Raw genomic sequence first — 15,382 nt, forward strand, 5'->3', positions numbered from 1 at the left:
GATCAAGAACGTGAGTTCGGCTGTGACCCTGAATCACAGATACCTGTGAAGCAACCAGAACTCTTGGCACTTCCATTTTTGGATAAAATACAGAAGGCTACAGAGGCTGCATTTTCCGTGTTGACAAAAAACTACAAAATCCATAGATTGGAAAACTTTTCCCAAAAGAAGGGAAGGGAAAATAATGAGCTCTGCTTTACAGAGGGGTAACTACAGCACTGCAAGGAACTTGCACAGAGTGACAGTGGATGGCACGGATGGGAAGAGGCACAATGGTTTGAATTCTACATCACAGCATTGACCAATTACTGCCAATATTTGGGTTTAGATAATTTTTTCCTTTGGTAACACTACCGACATTTTCCGAGACGAAAAAATATATATTCATCACCACAAGGATGCTTTGGGAAATTCATTTCATGGCTTACTTAACTTCTGCAATACCAAAACTCAGATAGCCACACACACTACAACATCTAAAGGCACAAGCAGAAGTTGATTTCTTACCTTGATAAATGCTTATCAAGACCCAGATTAAAAACGTTTTGTATGACAACGGTCGTCCCTGGGTGGGGGAAAAAAAGACAAAGCTCCATTGGGGTTTTCTTTTATGAAAATTCACTTATTGATCAACTTAGAAATCAATAAAAGAACTGGTAGGTGCTTTGGAAAAAATAAAAGAAAATAAAACAAATCAAGCAACGCTGAGGTAGTGTCCCTTTATTCTCATTTTTCTGGATGCATGGAGGGGCTGTGGTAGCTCAGGGCTCCCCAGCACAACCTGGCCCTCAGTGCACACACAATTAATCCAGTGCAAAGATGCCTCAGGAGTTGAATCACCATGAAATAGAAGATGTGTGTACACACATTGATGCGAATACATTAATACTGTATTTCTAGACACACACAAATCACCCTCATATTGAAGGCAGATAGATTTTAAAAACCCATCTCCAGCCAACACAGCTATACCAGCACAAAACCCCCTATGTTTAGACCAGGCCTAAGGATGGTTGAAGAATTAGTGGTTTATGACATAAGAGACAACATCCAAGTGAAACCAGATGGAGACTTATTGAGGCTCTGGAAAAACAGGCTGTGCTTCTCAGAGTATCTGTTTAACAGCAATCCTTGAGGGAAAGGAGCTGGGGAGGACTCAGTCCACCCTCTCCTCCAACTAAGAAAGATGTTCCCAGGCTGCATACCCCAGTTATTCAAAACATTTTCCAGGGAGGAAGAAAAAAAAAAAAAAAAGGAACCTAAGACAAGATCTACCTTCCTCATGTTTCTATGGTAAACATAAAATAAAGTTTTCTTTGTTTAAGGAGAAGGGCCTGACATAGATGCTAAAGCTACAAAAATGGCATAGCAAGCAAACCTTTAGATCATGCTGCAGTCAAATTTCTACTGCAGAAACTCTGGGATAAGCCCCTGCCTCCATCAAATGAGCATATCCCTTCCCCTCTTCCCTTTTCTGGCCTCAGGACAGTGCCAAATCCCCAACAATTTCTCTTTTCCCTTTATTATGGAACAAATTGGTAATATTAAATCCCCAGAATTTCCCACAGAATGGAACCTCTACTTGCCCAGCCGTTTTTAATAAATTGCATTTCATGCAGCATTCAATAAACAACTGCCAGAAATTCTGGTTCTATCTGTGGATTCAAATTTGACTTTAACACAGTTTTGCCTGAAAATGCCTGGTAAAGTTCTGGATCTCCTGGCAATATTTGACTTTACACATTTACAGTTTCAAATCAAGATGAGGATCTTGCCTTAAAGCAAAACACACAAACAAGAATCTCACACACCTTAAGAAGATCTTTGTAGAGCTCTGGGTACAACATTGCAACTTCAGACTTCACATCCTTGTCCAGGACAAGAGAAAACACAGGAAACATGGTGTAAATTGTGGAGTACCTGGGAAGAAGGCAGGAAATCAGTAAATTATCTCAGGTAGACATGAGCAAACAAATGCTAGGCTCCAGAAAGGAAATACCATATTCTTTAAGTACCCAATAATGTACACATTATAAAAACTGGCAAATGGAGCACACCAGAGTTTTGCAGGTAGGGAAAAACTGTCAGGATTGGCTTTTTGAGTGAGTTTTGATCAGGAACACTCAGACTAAAGTGACTGGTTCAAATATTGCAGGGGGTTCTTAATGGAGCCAAGGACTGACTGTGCCCATCCAAAGTCTGCTCTAGAGCTCAGGTGTGATTCTGTTTGCATCAGAAGGCAATGGAGATGAATTTGCTGGCTTTTAAATTATGTACTCAAAAGTATAAGAAGCCATGCTGGGATTACAGTTGCAATGCCCTGTTTTAGGGAGTTTTTGGGCAGGAACTAAGGTTGGGTGTCTCTCTTCCTGGCACTGCCTCTCACTGCTGTGCAGACACCAGCCCAGAACAGCTGTCCCTCTGCTTTTACTGGGACCAAGGGAACATTCCTGGAGGATGGGCTGCTTCACAAACACGACAAACCATCCTGCTGGAAAGGTTTCTGCAAGTGTCTGCACTGAAGGGGACAAGGCTCACACCCAGCTCCTGAAGCAGAGTGGAGATGTGCATGGCTTGCATGTTAATCAGCCCAGGAGTGCTCACTGTGCAGAGGTTCTCCTCATTACCAGTAAAAGTGAGCTCTTACCCAATGATGAGGAAGCCTTGGTAGAGAGGAACTGAAGCAAAGTAAAACACTGATGAGAAAACAGCCTAGAAAAGAAATTAGCTTTTTAGACACTGAGATACTGCAGTAAAAGTAACAGCCTAAAAATACACTGCTCAAACTGGAACATTCTTGCAGTGGGCTCTCCCAACTCCTGAAATAATGACAGACTAATGGAACATCAACCCTTTCTATTCCTTTGGAGCAGTTGCTGGTATTTGTCCAACACCAGGAATTTTCTCATGTGCTTTCATATCAAAGTAACAATTTCAAGTCCAAACCCATGAAAATTTTCAGGAGAAGAAATAGCAGCATTGCAAATGAGACACAGGACCTTTCCTTCATGATTTGGCTTCTCCACCTCTTTTGGAAAGCCCCTCCTGGCAGCCCCTTTACCTGCATGGTGCTGATGCAGAGGCTCCTGTGGATCACAAACTGGCTGAGGGCTGCAGACCTCTTGTAGCTGTTCCTGCCATGGACCATGAGCAAACGGCCCAGGTGCTTGAACTGAGTGATGGAGAAATCAGCCGCCAGTGATGCCTGCTTCCCTTCCTGGGAACAAGGGCAAGGAAAGGCACAGTGAGATCATTCAGCACTGGAAACAAAGAATATTGTGTTATTATTATTGAGTTATCACTGACAGAATTTCCAGGAATATTTGAACTATGCTAGGTGAGGGAGAGCATTGCCTCAGTACTTCTCCTTCACTGTGGGTTTTAAGCAAGGAGCAAAAATATGAGGAGAATTCCCATTTGAACCTTGGCCTCCAATTCTAAGCAGCTCTGGATTCTGATTCACAACACACATGTTAACGTGACACTCCTATCAAGTCAGTGCTGAACAAATTCTCAGTCTCAAAAGTTCACACAATTTTGGCTCGCTGCAAGCAGAGTCTGCTGCTGCCAATCCAGCTCCACACAGCCCCAGGTGCAGGAATCAGAGCTCTAACCCAGAGTTTGTTTTGCAAACTAATGTGAGCAGTTTTTAATTGTGCATGTGGGGTATATCTTATCAGTGTAATTATAACTCCAGCACCTGGAGCATCAAAAACCCCCAAAACTAACCATGAGGGAACAAATTCGGGGATTCTGCCAAGATCCAAAAAATGAAGTTCCTTCAACAGTAGTCTCCTTTATAGCCAAATTATTTCTCATTATAGGGCTACTGGTCTGATGATGATTCTTGTGGGAGCTTGTTCCCTTTCTTGCACAAATATCTGAGGACTCATTTATGAGTGGCCTGAAAACTGGCCACAGAAATTCTCATTAAAGATGAGGTAATCTCACCTTTCCTTCAACTCCAACACCACAGTCAGCCTCCTGAATCATGCTAACATCATTCCCTCCATCACCTGCAGGGCAGAGCACAAACAAAACTGGGAGTTAAGCAACAGGGGTAACCTGCAACCCCACCAAAGTCATCTGCACCACACTAGAATATTATAACACTTAACCCAGTCAACAAAAGCAAGACCTTAAACAGAAATCATGAACTTAAGCTCTTAAGTTTTGTTTTAATAGACCCCCAGAGGAGTGATTGATGTATCTCAGTCCCAGGTGGTACCATTACATCTCCAGTGCTGAAAGCAGGTGGTACCATTACATCTCCAATGCTGAAACACAGCTCAGATTAACAGTGGCACTTCACCTGATCAGGTCCAAGCTCTGTTTTGCAAAGATGCCACCTGAAAGGTGGAGTTTGGCATTAAATTTCCTCATGCAAAATTTCAATCATTTTCTCTATGACGCCACAGAACCACCGCTCCCTAAATCAACCATCTCCAGGGGTGTGAGCTGAGTGAGAGTTCACTCAGAGAAGAGATGGCAGCTGCCATTCCCGTGTGCCCGGCCCTGCTGTGACTCACCCACGGCACAGGTGAGCTTGCCCGTCCTCTCCTGCAGCAGCCGCACGATCTGCGCCTTCTGCGTGGGGGCGCAGCGGCAGCACACCACGGCGGGGCACTGGCACGCCAGCTCCATGAACTCGCACTCGTAGTACTTCAGGCACACCTGGGTACACACAGCACACCTGGCTTACACATGGCACACACCTGGGTTACACACAGCACACCTGGGTTACACACGGCGCACCCCTGGGTTACACACGGCACACCCCTGGGTTACACACGGCACACCCCTGGGTTACACACGGCGCACCCCTGGGTTACACACGGCGCACCCCTGGGTTACACACGGCGCACCCCTGGGTTACACCTGCTCTGTGGGCACCAGCCTCTCCCCAGCCCACCCTACTGATGCCTTGAGAGGCTACCTAGAACAGAGCCTAGACAGCAGGGATTTAATAAACTAAACTATAAATAAACTAAATAAACTATTTCAATAAATACTTTAATAATGTAGGGATTTATTAAAAGGCCTTCAAAGGACACACCTTGGGTAGCAAAAGAGCCCAGCCGTGGCTCTGCCCAAGATGGACACAAGATGGACCCTGAGTCACAAGTTTGCACACTTTGATAAGTTTTGGTCCATTTCCATATTGGGGTTAATTGTCTAAATTTCAGCTCCAGGTTAAGCAGTCCCAGACTGCTCTCCTCCATTCCCTGTTGTTTGCACTTTTCGGGCCTGAAGCTGCAACAGTGTCCTTGGTTCTCAGGCTAGAAAAGGATCGTTTTGTGTGGCTGAGCTGTGAAGAGAACTCGCTAACACTTTATATGCAGTTCAGAGTGGCACACTGTGCAGTGCAGAATCTGGAAAATATGAAAGCTGACACTTGGGGCATCAGTACCTCCAGCGAGTCCCCCGAGATGACCAGGGCACAGTCGTGCTTGCGGCGGAAGGCGTTCAGCTCCAGGTGGGCTTCTCCTCGGTTTGTCACCTGGGGGAGGATGGAACTGAGCAAGGTGTGCTCCACTGGGGTGAGAAAACAGCAAAGAGCCCCAGAGGGAACAAAAGTGACACCGCCAGGACAGGCAGCACACTGAGTCAGGGCAGCAGTCACAGAAATGAAAAGTCAGGGTAGAAAGTTGGGGCAAAAGAATAAAAATACCCTGCTGGAAAATAGTTGGGATCTCACAGCCCTCCCGTCCCAGAGCCTGGGCCCCTTGAGGCAGGGCCTGTGGGTGTTACTCACTAGTCTGAATATATGGATGTCCTGTGTCCGTGTCACCAGATGAGCGTTCTTGGCCGTACACGTGGCTGTCTCCAGCTTATCCCCTGTCAGCATCCACACCTAAAATCCAAACATTTCATGTGTTAAGTGAAGCTCAACAACCACGTCTGCAGGGCCTCTGCAAGTATCACCTGCCCCTTCAGGCTTATAAAAGGACTGTTAAAATACACGTACAAATCATTCTTCTAAAAACCCCTATTTTAAAACGCGCAAGAAAATTCTCACACGCGAAAGAAAGCAAAGCTCTTACAGAGGCTGAGACACAGAGGAAGTTACAAACTCTGGGTAGCATTTTTCCCACCTGCAATATTTCAAGATTCTGCCGATAAACCCACGAAATGTAAGTAAAAAAATGTGTATTTCTGTGTTAATGTGTCCCTCCCCAGCCATTTCTCAACCGGGCCCTGCTGCAAAAAAATCCCTCCTGGCCCAGCCTGAAATGTGGATGATGCAACTGGGGTTAGCTCAGTGCTGATGTGTACGTCTGGAACACACTAACTTGCTTGAGGTTTTTTTTAGATTTTTTTTTTTTTAAATCTACACTGCTCCTTTTATTTTGTGCTGGTGAGGGGAGGGAGTTAGAAAGCAATGTCAGCAGCAATGGCTGGGAATTCCTTCTCCAGTGTAAATATATCACAGTGAGTTTGGTTTTTTCCACTGGTGTTTTTATTCTTTCAAGACACTGCCCAAGAATATTTAATGAAAAATACAAAAACCTTAAGAAAATCCCAAAACATCAACAAAAAAACCCACACAAAGACTCATTCATTTGTTCAATAATCTGAGGTTGGAAAGAGATTTGATCCTAACAAGGCACTCATGAACTGCAAGACCCCCTCCACTCTGGGTTTACTCCTCACACGCAATGCCCTGATGAACACTGCAGTGCAAGGGGTGCTCAGCACATCCCACACCTCCAGCTCCAGCCAAGGTGAGGAGAAAGGGAAGAAGGAAAACCCTTTGGAGTGCTGGGCCAGGACTCCAACATCACTGAGGAGCTCTGATTCCCCTGGTCTCACCTCTCTGCTGAGGTCTCTGTTGTTCACAGGGGTGGCCCCAAACAAAAAGCACTTTTAGAAGCTCATCCCAAGTATAGAATTCCCTGTCCTACCTCAGCCCCCAACACACAGCCCTGCTTTGCATTCACAGCACAGCTTTGGATTTTTGCACACTTTGCAACTTAAAGCAGAGAAACCACAATGAGGACCTTTCACCTACTTTGCTTACCCAAATCTGAATACTTAATCCACTTCTTTCCCCCCTTTTGCAAGCCTGACAAATTTTTCAGAGAGAACCTACACAGGCACCACAGCAGCTTCCTCACAGCTGGGCTGTAGGTGTGGAGTCACAGATGCCCAGAAAGCTGGGAAAAAAAAATCCAGTCCCTGATTCTCTTGGCTCAGACTCCCCTCTAGTGGCTACTGAAACGTGGATATCCACAGCTCCAAACCCAGCACGGTGGTTCGTGCAGCACAAAGCAAACACAGCCCAAACCTGCCTTGTTTCATGCAACTCCCTGAAAGAAGAACTGCCCCTAAATCTCCTGTTGGACCCTCCTTGTGCCCACCCCATTCCTTTCTGTACAGGAAGTGATGAAAAGCACCAGAGGTGCCACGCTCATGTGTTAAGATTTACCACCTGCAGCACGTTCTGTTCCCACAGTGATGTTTAAAACCCTCACAGGGCCCCCCAACATTTAATGTGCTACCCGTGGGGCAGTGCCACGCGCTCCAGAGGGTCTCAGTGCCCCTGCTGGAGCAGCCCTGGGCCAGGCAGACCTTAATGCCAGCGTTCCTCAGCGTCTCCAGCGTGGGCCTGACGTCTGTCTGCAGCTGGTCCTCCACCCCAGTGAGACACAGCAGCTCCATCTCCATCTCCAGGCTCTCGATGACCGTGGCCACCTTCAGGGAGCGGTCGTGGACACTCAGCTTGGCCTGGACGTAGCGTGCCTGGGGACAGAGTTGCCTGGGTTATGTTCTGGTAATTCAGGATTCAGGAACTGCTTGGGAGGGTCTTCCCTGGGATAAACACTTCATACCTATCACTTGAAAAGCAACTTTGATAAAAAGAATATCAAGACACTTCAGAACAGCAATTCTAGCAGAGACTTGGGAGGTGAGAGGCAGCATTAACATAGGAGTTTTGCGAGAATCACTCCAGTGACTGTTTAAAAACAAAGGAAAAAAAACCCAATAAAAACTTACTTCAAAGTCTTGGTACTGCTCTTCTGTCAGAGACTTCTTGGCCACGACAAGAACCCTGAGGCCTTCCCGAGCCATGTTACCACACTGCAAAGAAGGATCACATTGTAAACCATAAACTGCACTGAAATGATTTATGCACAGCAGCATGGAGATGGCAGTGTAAGATAGCAGGTTAAGAAAATAACCATCCCATTTGAGCAACCCCAGTGAGTCTGCAATATCTGATAAAGTGCATGATAAACTTGAGAGGAAAGAAGGGAGCTGCAGTGGTTTGTGACCTAGCCCAATGATCAGGAAGAAAAATGTCCTCACTACTACACCACGGGGGAAAAAACACCCCCACTGATTAGATTTTCTCTGTGTCTAAGTGAAAGGCCACAAGCCTGTGATTTGTAGACTTCACATCTTTGGCAACCAACTCTTTAAAATAAGACCAAGTTATTATTATTTCTCTGAACACCAGAGAATCAGGAAGTGAAGCTATTTTTGAGGTTGCCCCTGGATCCTTGGAAGTGTCCCAGCCAGGCTGGAGAGGGCTTGGAGCACCCTGGGAAAGGAATCCCTGCACATGGCAGGGGGTGCAATGGGATGAGATTCAAGGTCCCTCCCAACCCAACCCATTCTGGGATTCCATGAACTCTGTGCCCCCATTACTGCTAACCTGACAAACACACCCCAGCACAAAGCTGCCAAATGCAGTTTTGAATTCAGACCCTTCAGGCTAAAACAGATCCAAACACAGAATCAAGCCCAGGACAAACTTGGTGGGTGTCAGTCAGTTTAGAGCCAAACCCATTTTATTCCCAGGACTTATTCCACATTAACTACGCTGAACTCGCCACTGACACCCTTGTTCCTGTGGGTGTATCTGGCTGAGGACTAATCCAAGGAACTGCCAGGATCACAACCTTCTGGCCTGCAGCCATTTCAGCAGTGGGTTGGACATCTGAGCCCTGCTGCAGTGGCCTGGAGCAGAGCAGAGCAGAGCAGCCCCCGTACCTCCTCCTCCAGCCAGTCGTTGTACTGCACGATGCCAGCCATCACCACGTCTGCCCCCTTCATGTAGAACGTGATCTCTCCTGTGGATTCATCCTGCAGACACAACACAGCACTCACACAGCTGGGGGGCAAAGTGAGCCAGGAATTGTCAGCACAGCAGGCACAGAGCTGTCTGCTCGGGGCAGTGAAGGGCCACCAGCTCAGCTCCTGCTCTGGGGCCAGAAGGAGAAGCCTACCCAGCTCCTCCCAGTAGGAATTCATGCTTTAGACAAGGGGGATCAGCTTCTTAATCAGCTTCTCCACACAGACAGACCCTCCCCAGACAGCCCTGAGTGCCTGTGCCTCCAGAATAACCTCAAGGCCTCACCTTGAAACCTGACTCTGCTTACCTGAACAACAGGACAGATGCACAAAGTTTAGCAGGGTAAAAATCACTCTGATTTACCTGCTCTGTTACATCGAATGGAATATGCATAATTAAAGTTCGTGCTTGCCACAGAAAGCTTAGACTGCTGCCTGCCTTATCTGATAAAAGGAGTTTATAGGCTGCAAGCATAGCATATTTACATTACCACAAATTAAAAGGTCCCTTCGAAGCAGGCAGATACGTAAGGAGGCCACAGCTCTGAGCATTACAAGCTGATGGAAACACTGGCAATTTCCTCAAAGGAGACAAAACTATGAGTAAGGAACAAACTGCTCTGTAAACCTTGACAGCCACCAGGAATAGGAGGAAAACAAACTTAAAATGCAAAACCAAAAAGCCCAGGAAGGTCTGAAATAAATAGCTGTGAATAAAGGGACCAAAGAACTTTGGGAATAAGAAAAATGAAAGAAAAGCAAAGTGGACACTTCATTCTCTCACCTAATATTTGGGTCAGTCTGTTCCACCGTTACAGAAATTAATGTGGTGGAGGTTCTCACACATGAATAGGTTAAAAGCCCCAGGTTCTGTGGCACTGGCAAAACAGAGTTTAAATCCATAGCAAAAAAAGAAAAATTGGCAAAACGTAGCATCTGATGTGGACACTAAAATTGCAAAGAAATAAAGTGTCTTTGCTGAGGAAATGAAGAAGCAGCCAAGGATAATGAAACTCCTTTGCTGAATATCTTTGCCAAGCTCACAGAGATATTCACAAGGAAGATGCTCATAACTGAGCCCAAGTGTGGTTTTCAATGTCCTGGAACATCCAGCCCTCACAGAGTGATACACATCCCACATCCCCAGAGGAAAATGGGTGTCACTCTTCCAAAACAACCAGAATCTGTTTAAATAAAACACACCACTTCTGGCAGTAGCCAAAGGTAAAGGTTTATCTATGAAATTATTTGATTAAAGAGTGTCTAACAACATCTCTGTAGGAAGCTGAATAAAGACTGCACTTCCCGTGCTGCAGAGCTGGCTTAAGATAGTTTAGATTTTTTGTCCAATATAAATACTGTATCAGCTATCTCCTTGCATTAGTCACTTCCTCTGCCCGAGTTCAGGAGGAGGTTAGTGCGTTCTCAGATCATGGCAAGATCACTCTATAACTCTGCACACAGATTTGCCAGTTACATTGTTTTGGGGAAGCATCTTTTTCCACCATGGTCTGCCTCTGGCCACGGTTCAAAGGCTCCTTTTCAATTCCAGATATGACAATTGCACTATCTCTGCTCTACAACAAAGATCATTCCACATGGGTAAGGGGAAAAAAACAAAGCAAACGAAGAATGGAAAATATTGTGGTCAAACAAACAGGCCTTCTTCAAAGAGGAAGATAAGTTAGTGCACACTATGGTGAGGAGGCTGCTTGGGTAGATCAGGATTTCTTAGAACTGAAATAATCAGGTACAGAAATGACAGCTGAGTGCAAGGAAACACTCAGATACTGTAAAATATCCCAAAGCAGGCAGCATCTGCCACTTGTTTTCACTATTAACTATTGCTTTATTGACCAGAAGCTGTGTTGAAGGAGATCATTTCCTAGGGGCACAGCAGACAGGATGTGCAGGGAGATGCTGCCTGCAGGGCCAGCACTGCTGGGCTGGACACAGGAACTGCTCACACTGTCCCCAGGCTGGGCAGCAGGCCTGGCAAAATACTCACATTCTCTCAAGAGCCTGGAAATTGCAGTTTGTAAGGACAGGCGATCCCTGTGCAGGTGAGCAGGAATGTTTCCCTTTGGGTCCTGCTCACTGCAGTGCTGGGGGCAGCTTCACCTCCCTCCCTGGGGTATTTTCTTCTGGATGCTTCATGCTGCTCTCCCTCCCCCTGTTTCTGTTTTTTAAATAGGCAGCACGGTTTAGGAGATGTGCTGAAAAGGTGAACACCCTTCAAGCTGTGGATCAAACCAAATGGAGTGCCTACACAATCACAAATAAATGTCTAATTAAAGCAAATTTTACTTAAAAACTATCTATTTATAAATGCTTTTTTTTTTAATGGAAATTAAAACCCTGCTTGAAGATACGATTTTGGAATACACAGAAATGTGGCAAAGTAACAGGCAGTCAAGGTCTGCTACTCAACCCTAATTCTGCAGAGGGCACACAGAGCTGATTGTAGTGGCTTGGAGCAGCTGAAGGGCTACAAAAAAAAGGCAATTCACAGAGAGGGACCAATGCTCCTTTAAAGGTATTTACAGTCAGGATCTAGGCCTGATGTTGCTCCCACTGACCACAAGTGGGAGTTTTGCTGCTTCTGCCGAAAATACAAATGGCAAACTCTAAACAGAGAAATACAAACTAGAAGCCTTTTTATTCCTAGAGGGAGGAGAAGATAAATAATAGGTAATTTAAAAGGAATAAACTTCAACCCAAAGAGGGGGAAAGAAAAAGGAACACTCTTACATTCATAATAAGAAAATTTCAGGGCATTCACTTCTGTTGAGCATAAAACCACAATTTTTGAAGCTCACCACAATTTAATGAAGCTCACCCTGGTTTTGATGGTTAGTCCACCTCTTATGCTATTTTATCAAATGTATTTCATCAAAAGTTTGCACTTGCAATAAAAGCAATGGGGAGGGAGTTTCTTTTGTCCTCCCTCTTCTATTGACAGTATTTCTATTCTAAGTTGTAAAAAGATTGCCCTTAGTGTCCACATAATTTCCATAATAGAAGAATTTACCCTTGCTGCACTGCACTGCACACACACTGCACTTGCTGCAGGTATCCCCTGCAGCCCAAGGTGCTTGTGGGAACACTCAGTGCCTGTTCAGTGCACCCTGTGGCTCTCTGAACTCCCAGGTTTAGCACAGTGATGAGTTTGTACCAGCTCAGCCTCTCAGCTCCCTTGCCCTGCCATCCCTGTTTCCCCTCGTGCTGCCCAGGGAGGGAGAGGATTGCCTGGCTGATAGCCCAGTCCTGGCTGGCTGCCCTGCTGTGCTCTGGTGACACCCCAGAGCAGGAGGCCAGCCCAGGTGAGCCCCCAGGCTGCCCCAGGGGTGGCTGCCCCAGGTGTGGCTGGCCCCACGTGCCCGGCACTGGCAGCCCTTACCCGCACGATGATGCCCATGCGCTTGCTCTCGTAGGTGAAGGGGAAGATCTGCAGGATGGTGAAGTTGAGGATGTGCCCCCCTGGGCTCCTCAGCTGCACTGAGGACTGGTCTCTGCCCACCAGGGTCAGGCCCACGCTCTCTGTCCACTGCACCAGGGCCACCTGAGAGGAGAAGGGCACGGTGAGGGCTCCTGCCACAGCTCACGAGGGCAGGGCTAGCAGGTGGCTGCAGAGAACTCAGCAGTCATTAATTCACCAGTCATTAGCAGTGCTATCAAACACATCCACTGACAAACACAGTGCTCCTCCATGGCTTTCCCAGTGGCTTTTTCCTGATTTAATCCCCAGTTTTCCCTTCCTGCCAGGCTTTGGGCAGCCCAGCCCATGTCTGATGCTGCTGTGGCACTGTCCATGTGTCCGTGGTCACCTTCTGCCTTTGACAGCCATGTTCCACTGGACACCAGGAATCTCCCCATGGAAAGGGTGCTCAGGCCTTGGCAGGGGTTGCCCAGGGAGGTTTGGAGTGCCCATCCCTAGAGGTGTCCCAGGAATTCCTGGAGGTGGCACTCAGGGCTCTGGGCTGGGCACAAGGTGGGCACTGGGCACAGCTTGGAATGGATGGGCTGGGAGAGCTTTTCCAATCTCAATGATTCCATGATTTCATTCCAAAGGACAGCCCTCAGCAAGGGGCAGGCACTGCAATCCTCACCCAGCCCTAGGGCGCCCAAACCTCGTGGGCACATCAGGGAAACTCCTTTACAAACACTTACTTTTGGAAAGAGCCATTTCCCAGCTTGCTGTCTATGAAATTAAGAATTCAAAACAACACATTCACCCTGGATTTACAATTTCAAAGCCAGAGACACTAATGCAGCACATTAAAAATTCATATTTTAAAAACCCAAACAAAATGAGCTCTGTGGTATTCTCTGTGTGTTCAGCAGTAACAGCTCATCAACAAATTTCAGCAATTTTGCAGTGATCAGCAAGACAGCTGAAGGCTGGCTCAGACACTTCTTAGCAGAGAACCCTTCTCCCTAAACACTAAAAAAAACAAAAAACGTCCCCCAAAAAACCCCAGACTGTTCAAGGTTTAACTGAACGGAGGTGGGCATCATTTTGATTGCAGCCTCTACTATTTCAGGACCTAAAAAACTGAGTTATCTGCAAGCTTTCACTCAATTGCACCCAGACCAAAGCCTTTATTTTGCTTCCCCCAGAGTGCCCAGCCCAGCTGACACATCCATCGCAGCCTGAGCTTGCTGAGATTTAGCTCCAGAAGCTGTCTGGGCAGTAACAGATGGAGCAGCAGCTGACACGAGCCCATCTATCACTGGCCCCCAGAAAGGATCAAGGGATACCTTCCCTAAACAGACATGAAATACTGGAAGTGTTTTACAGTGACATTTTAAAAGGCACAAGAGTGCTGGGCACATGGTTGCTGTCGACTTGAAGGTTAATTATCCCTTCTGCCTTTCAGGTTCTGCCTCTACTGCCTCAAGTGACCACAAATACCTCAGTTAAAAATGGAATTGATTTTGGAAAATCCCATACCAGAGATACAAATGAAATCAGAACCTGTAAATACTTGCACTGAGTTGAGATTTTATTAATGAATTGATACATTTGGGACTAACTGAAGAAGCTTTTGTGAACTCGGCTCCTTTTCATCCAAAAGCTTAAAAGAGAACCTTAAACCAAACTTTTCCTTTCATAAAGTAGTCTTAAATTGTCAGATAAAAAAAAAAAAAGTAACTGAGTTGGCTTTGCCTTGAAAGACCTTTAAGTCAATTTGAATCAATATTTGGCTTAATATTAACAAGTTTGTGCAGGCTTACTCCCAAAGATTATGACAAATCAAAGGCTCTTTCAAGCTTATCTTTCTCAAAAGTTTCTTCAAGCCATCCTCAGTGCATTAAAGTGTGCAGTTAGATAATCCTCCTAGCAGCCTCCCAGAGCAGAGATGCAGCTTGGCTTTCTAATACTCTGGTTAATAAATAATTATTGGGAATTATTCCCAGCATGATGCTGCGTGGCATTCAGTGTGTGAACAGCCCTGCCTGTTCTGCCTGTGCTGGTGAGCTCCAAATGCCTGAGGTACAAACCTCTGCTCCAGCCTGGTAAAGATCTCCTCTGCACAGACACCTCCTCCCTCCTTCCCTGCCAGCACCTCACTGCCATCCCAGACAGCTCTGGAAGCAAAGCCTTGTGCAGAGGGACAAACGGATGGGCAGCACGTCGGAGGTGGCACAGGGGACACCAGCACCCATGGCACAGGGGAAACCAGCCCCCATGGCACAGGGGACACCAGCACCCATGGCACAGGGGAAACCAGCCCCCATGGCACCAGGGGACACCAACCCCCATGGCACAGGGGAAACCAGCCCCCATGGCACCAGGGGACACCAGCCCCCATGGCACCAGGGGACACCAGCCCCCATGGCACAGGGGAAACCAGCACCCATGGCACCAGGGGACACCAGCCCCCATGGCACAGGGGAAACCAGCACCCATGGCACAGGGGACACCAGCCCCCATGGCACCAGGGGACACCAGCCCCCATGGCACAGGGGAAACCAGCACCCATGGCACAGGGGACACCAGCCCCCATGGCACCAGGGGACACCAGCCCCCATGGCACCAGGGGACACCAACCCCCATGGCACAGGGGAAACCAGCACCCATGGCACCAGGGGACACCAACCCCCATGGCACAGGGGAAACCAGCACCCATGGCACCAGGGGACACCAGCACCCATGGCACAGGGGACACCAACCCCCATGGCACAGGGGACACCAACCCCCATGGCACCAGGGGACACCAGCACCCATGGCACAGGGGAAACCAGCACCCATGGCACCAGGGGACACCAACCCCCATGGCACAGGGGAAACCAGCACCCA

At 47.1% G+C, this 15,382-nt stretch overlaps 1 protein-coding gene across 2 annotated transcripts in view; it reads right to left on the reverse strand.

Moving 5' to 3' along the window:
* Positions 1–15,382, reverse strand: part of ATP9A (ATPase phospholipid transporting 9A (putative)) — a 45,453-nt gene that overhangs the window by 4,769 nt on the left and 25,302 nt on the right. For both annotated transcript variants that reach the window (XM_054274348.1, XM_054274347.1), the window contains exons 15-26: positions 12,479–12,640; positions 8,998–9,090; positions 7,999–8,082; positions 7,573–7,743; positions 5,756–5,854; positions 5,411–5,500; positions 4,530–4,674; positions 3,952–4,016; positions 3,062–3,217; positions 2,648–2,712; positions 1,812–1,920; positions 508–565 (exon numbers count right to left, since the gene is read on the reverse strand). In XM_054274348.1, coding sequence (XP_054130323.1) covers positions 508–565; positions 1,812–1,920; positions 2,648–2,712; positions 3,062–3,217; positions 3,952–4,016; positions 4,530–4,674; positions 5,411–5,500; positions 5,756–5,854; positions 7,573–7,743; positions 7,999–8,082; positions 8,998–9,090; positions 12,479–12,640 — 1,297 coding nt within the window. The remainder of the gene's footprint in view (positions 1–507; positions 566–1,811; positions 1,921–2,647; positions 2,713–3,061; positions 3,218–3,951; positions 4,017–4,529; positions 4,675–5,410; positions 5,501–5,755; positions 5,855–7,572; positions 7,744–7,998; positions 8,083–8,997; positions 9,091–12,478; positions 12,641–15,382) is intronic.

The sequence above is a fragment of the Melozone crissalis genome, unplaced genomic scaffold (genome assembly GCF_028551555.1).
Source record: "Melozone crissalis strain CALT ecotype California unplaced genomic scaffold, PUWL_Pcris_2 ptg000017l_1, whole genome shotgun sequence".
NCBI lineage: Eukaryota > Metazoa > Chordata > Aves > Passeriformes > Passerellidae > Melozone > Melozone crissalis.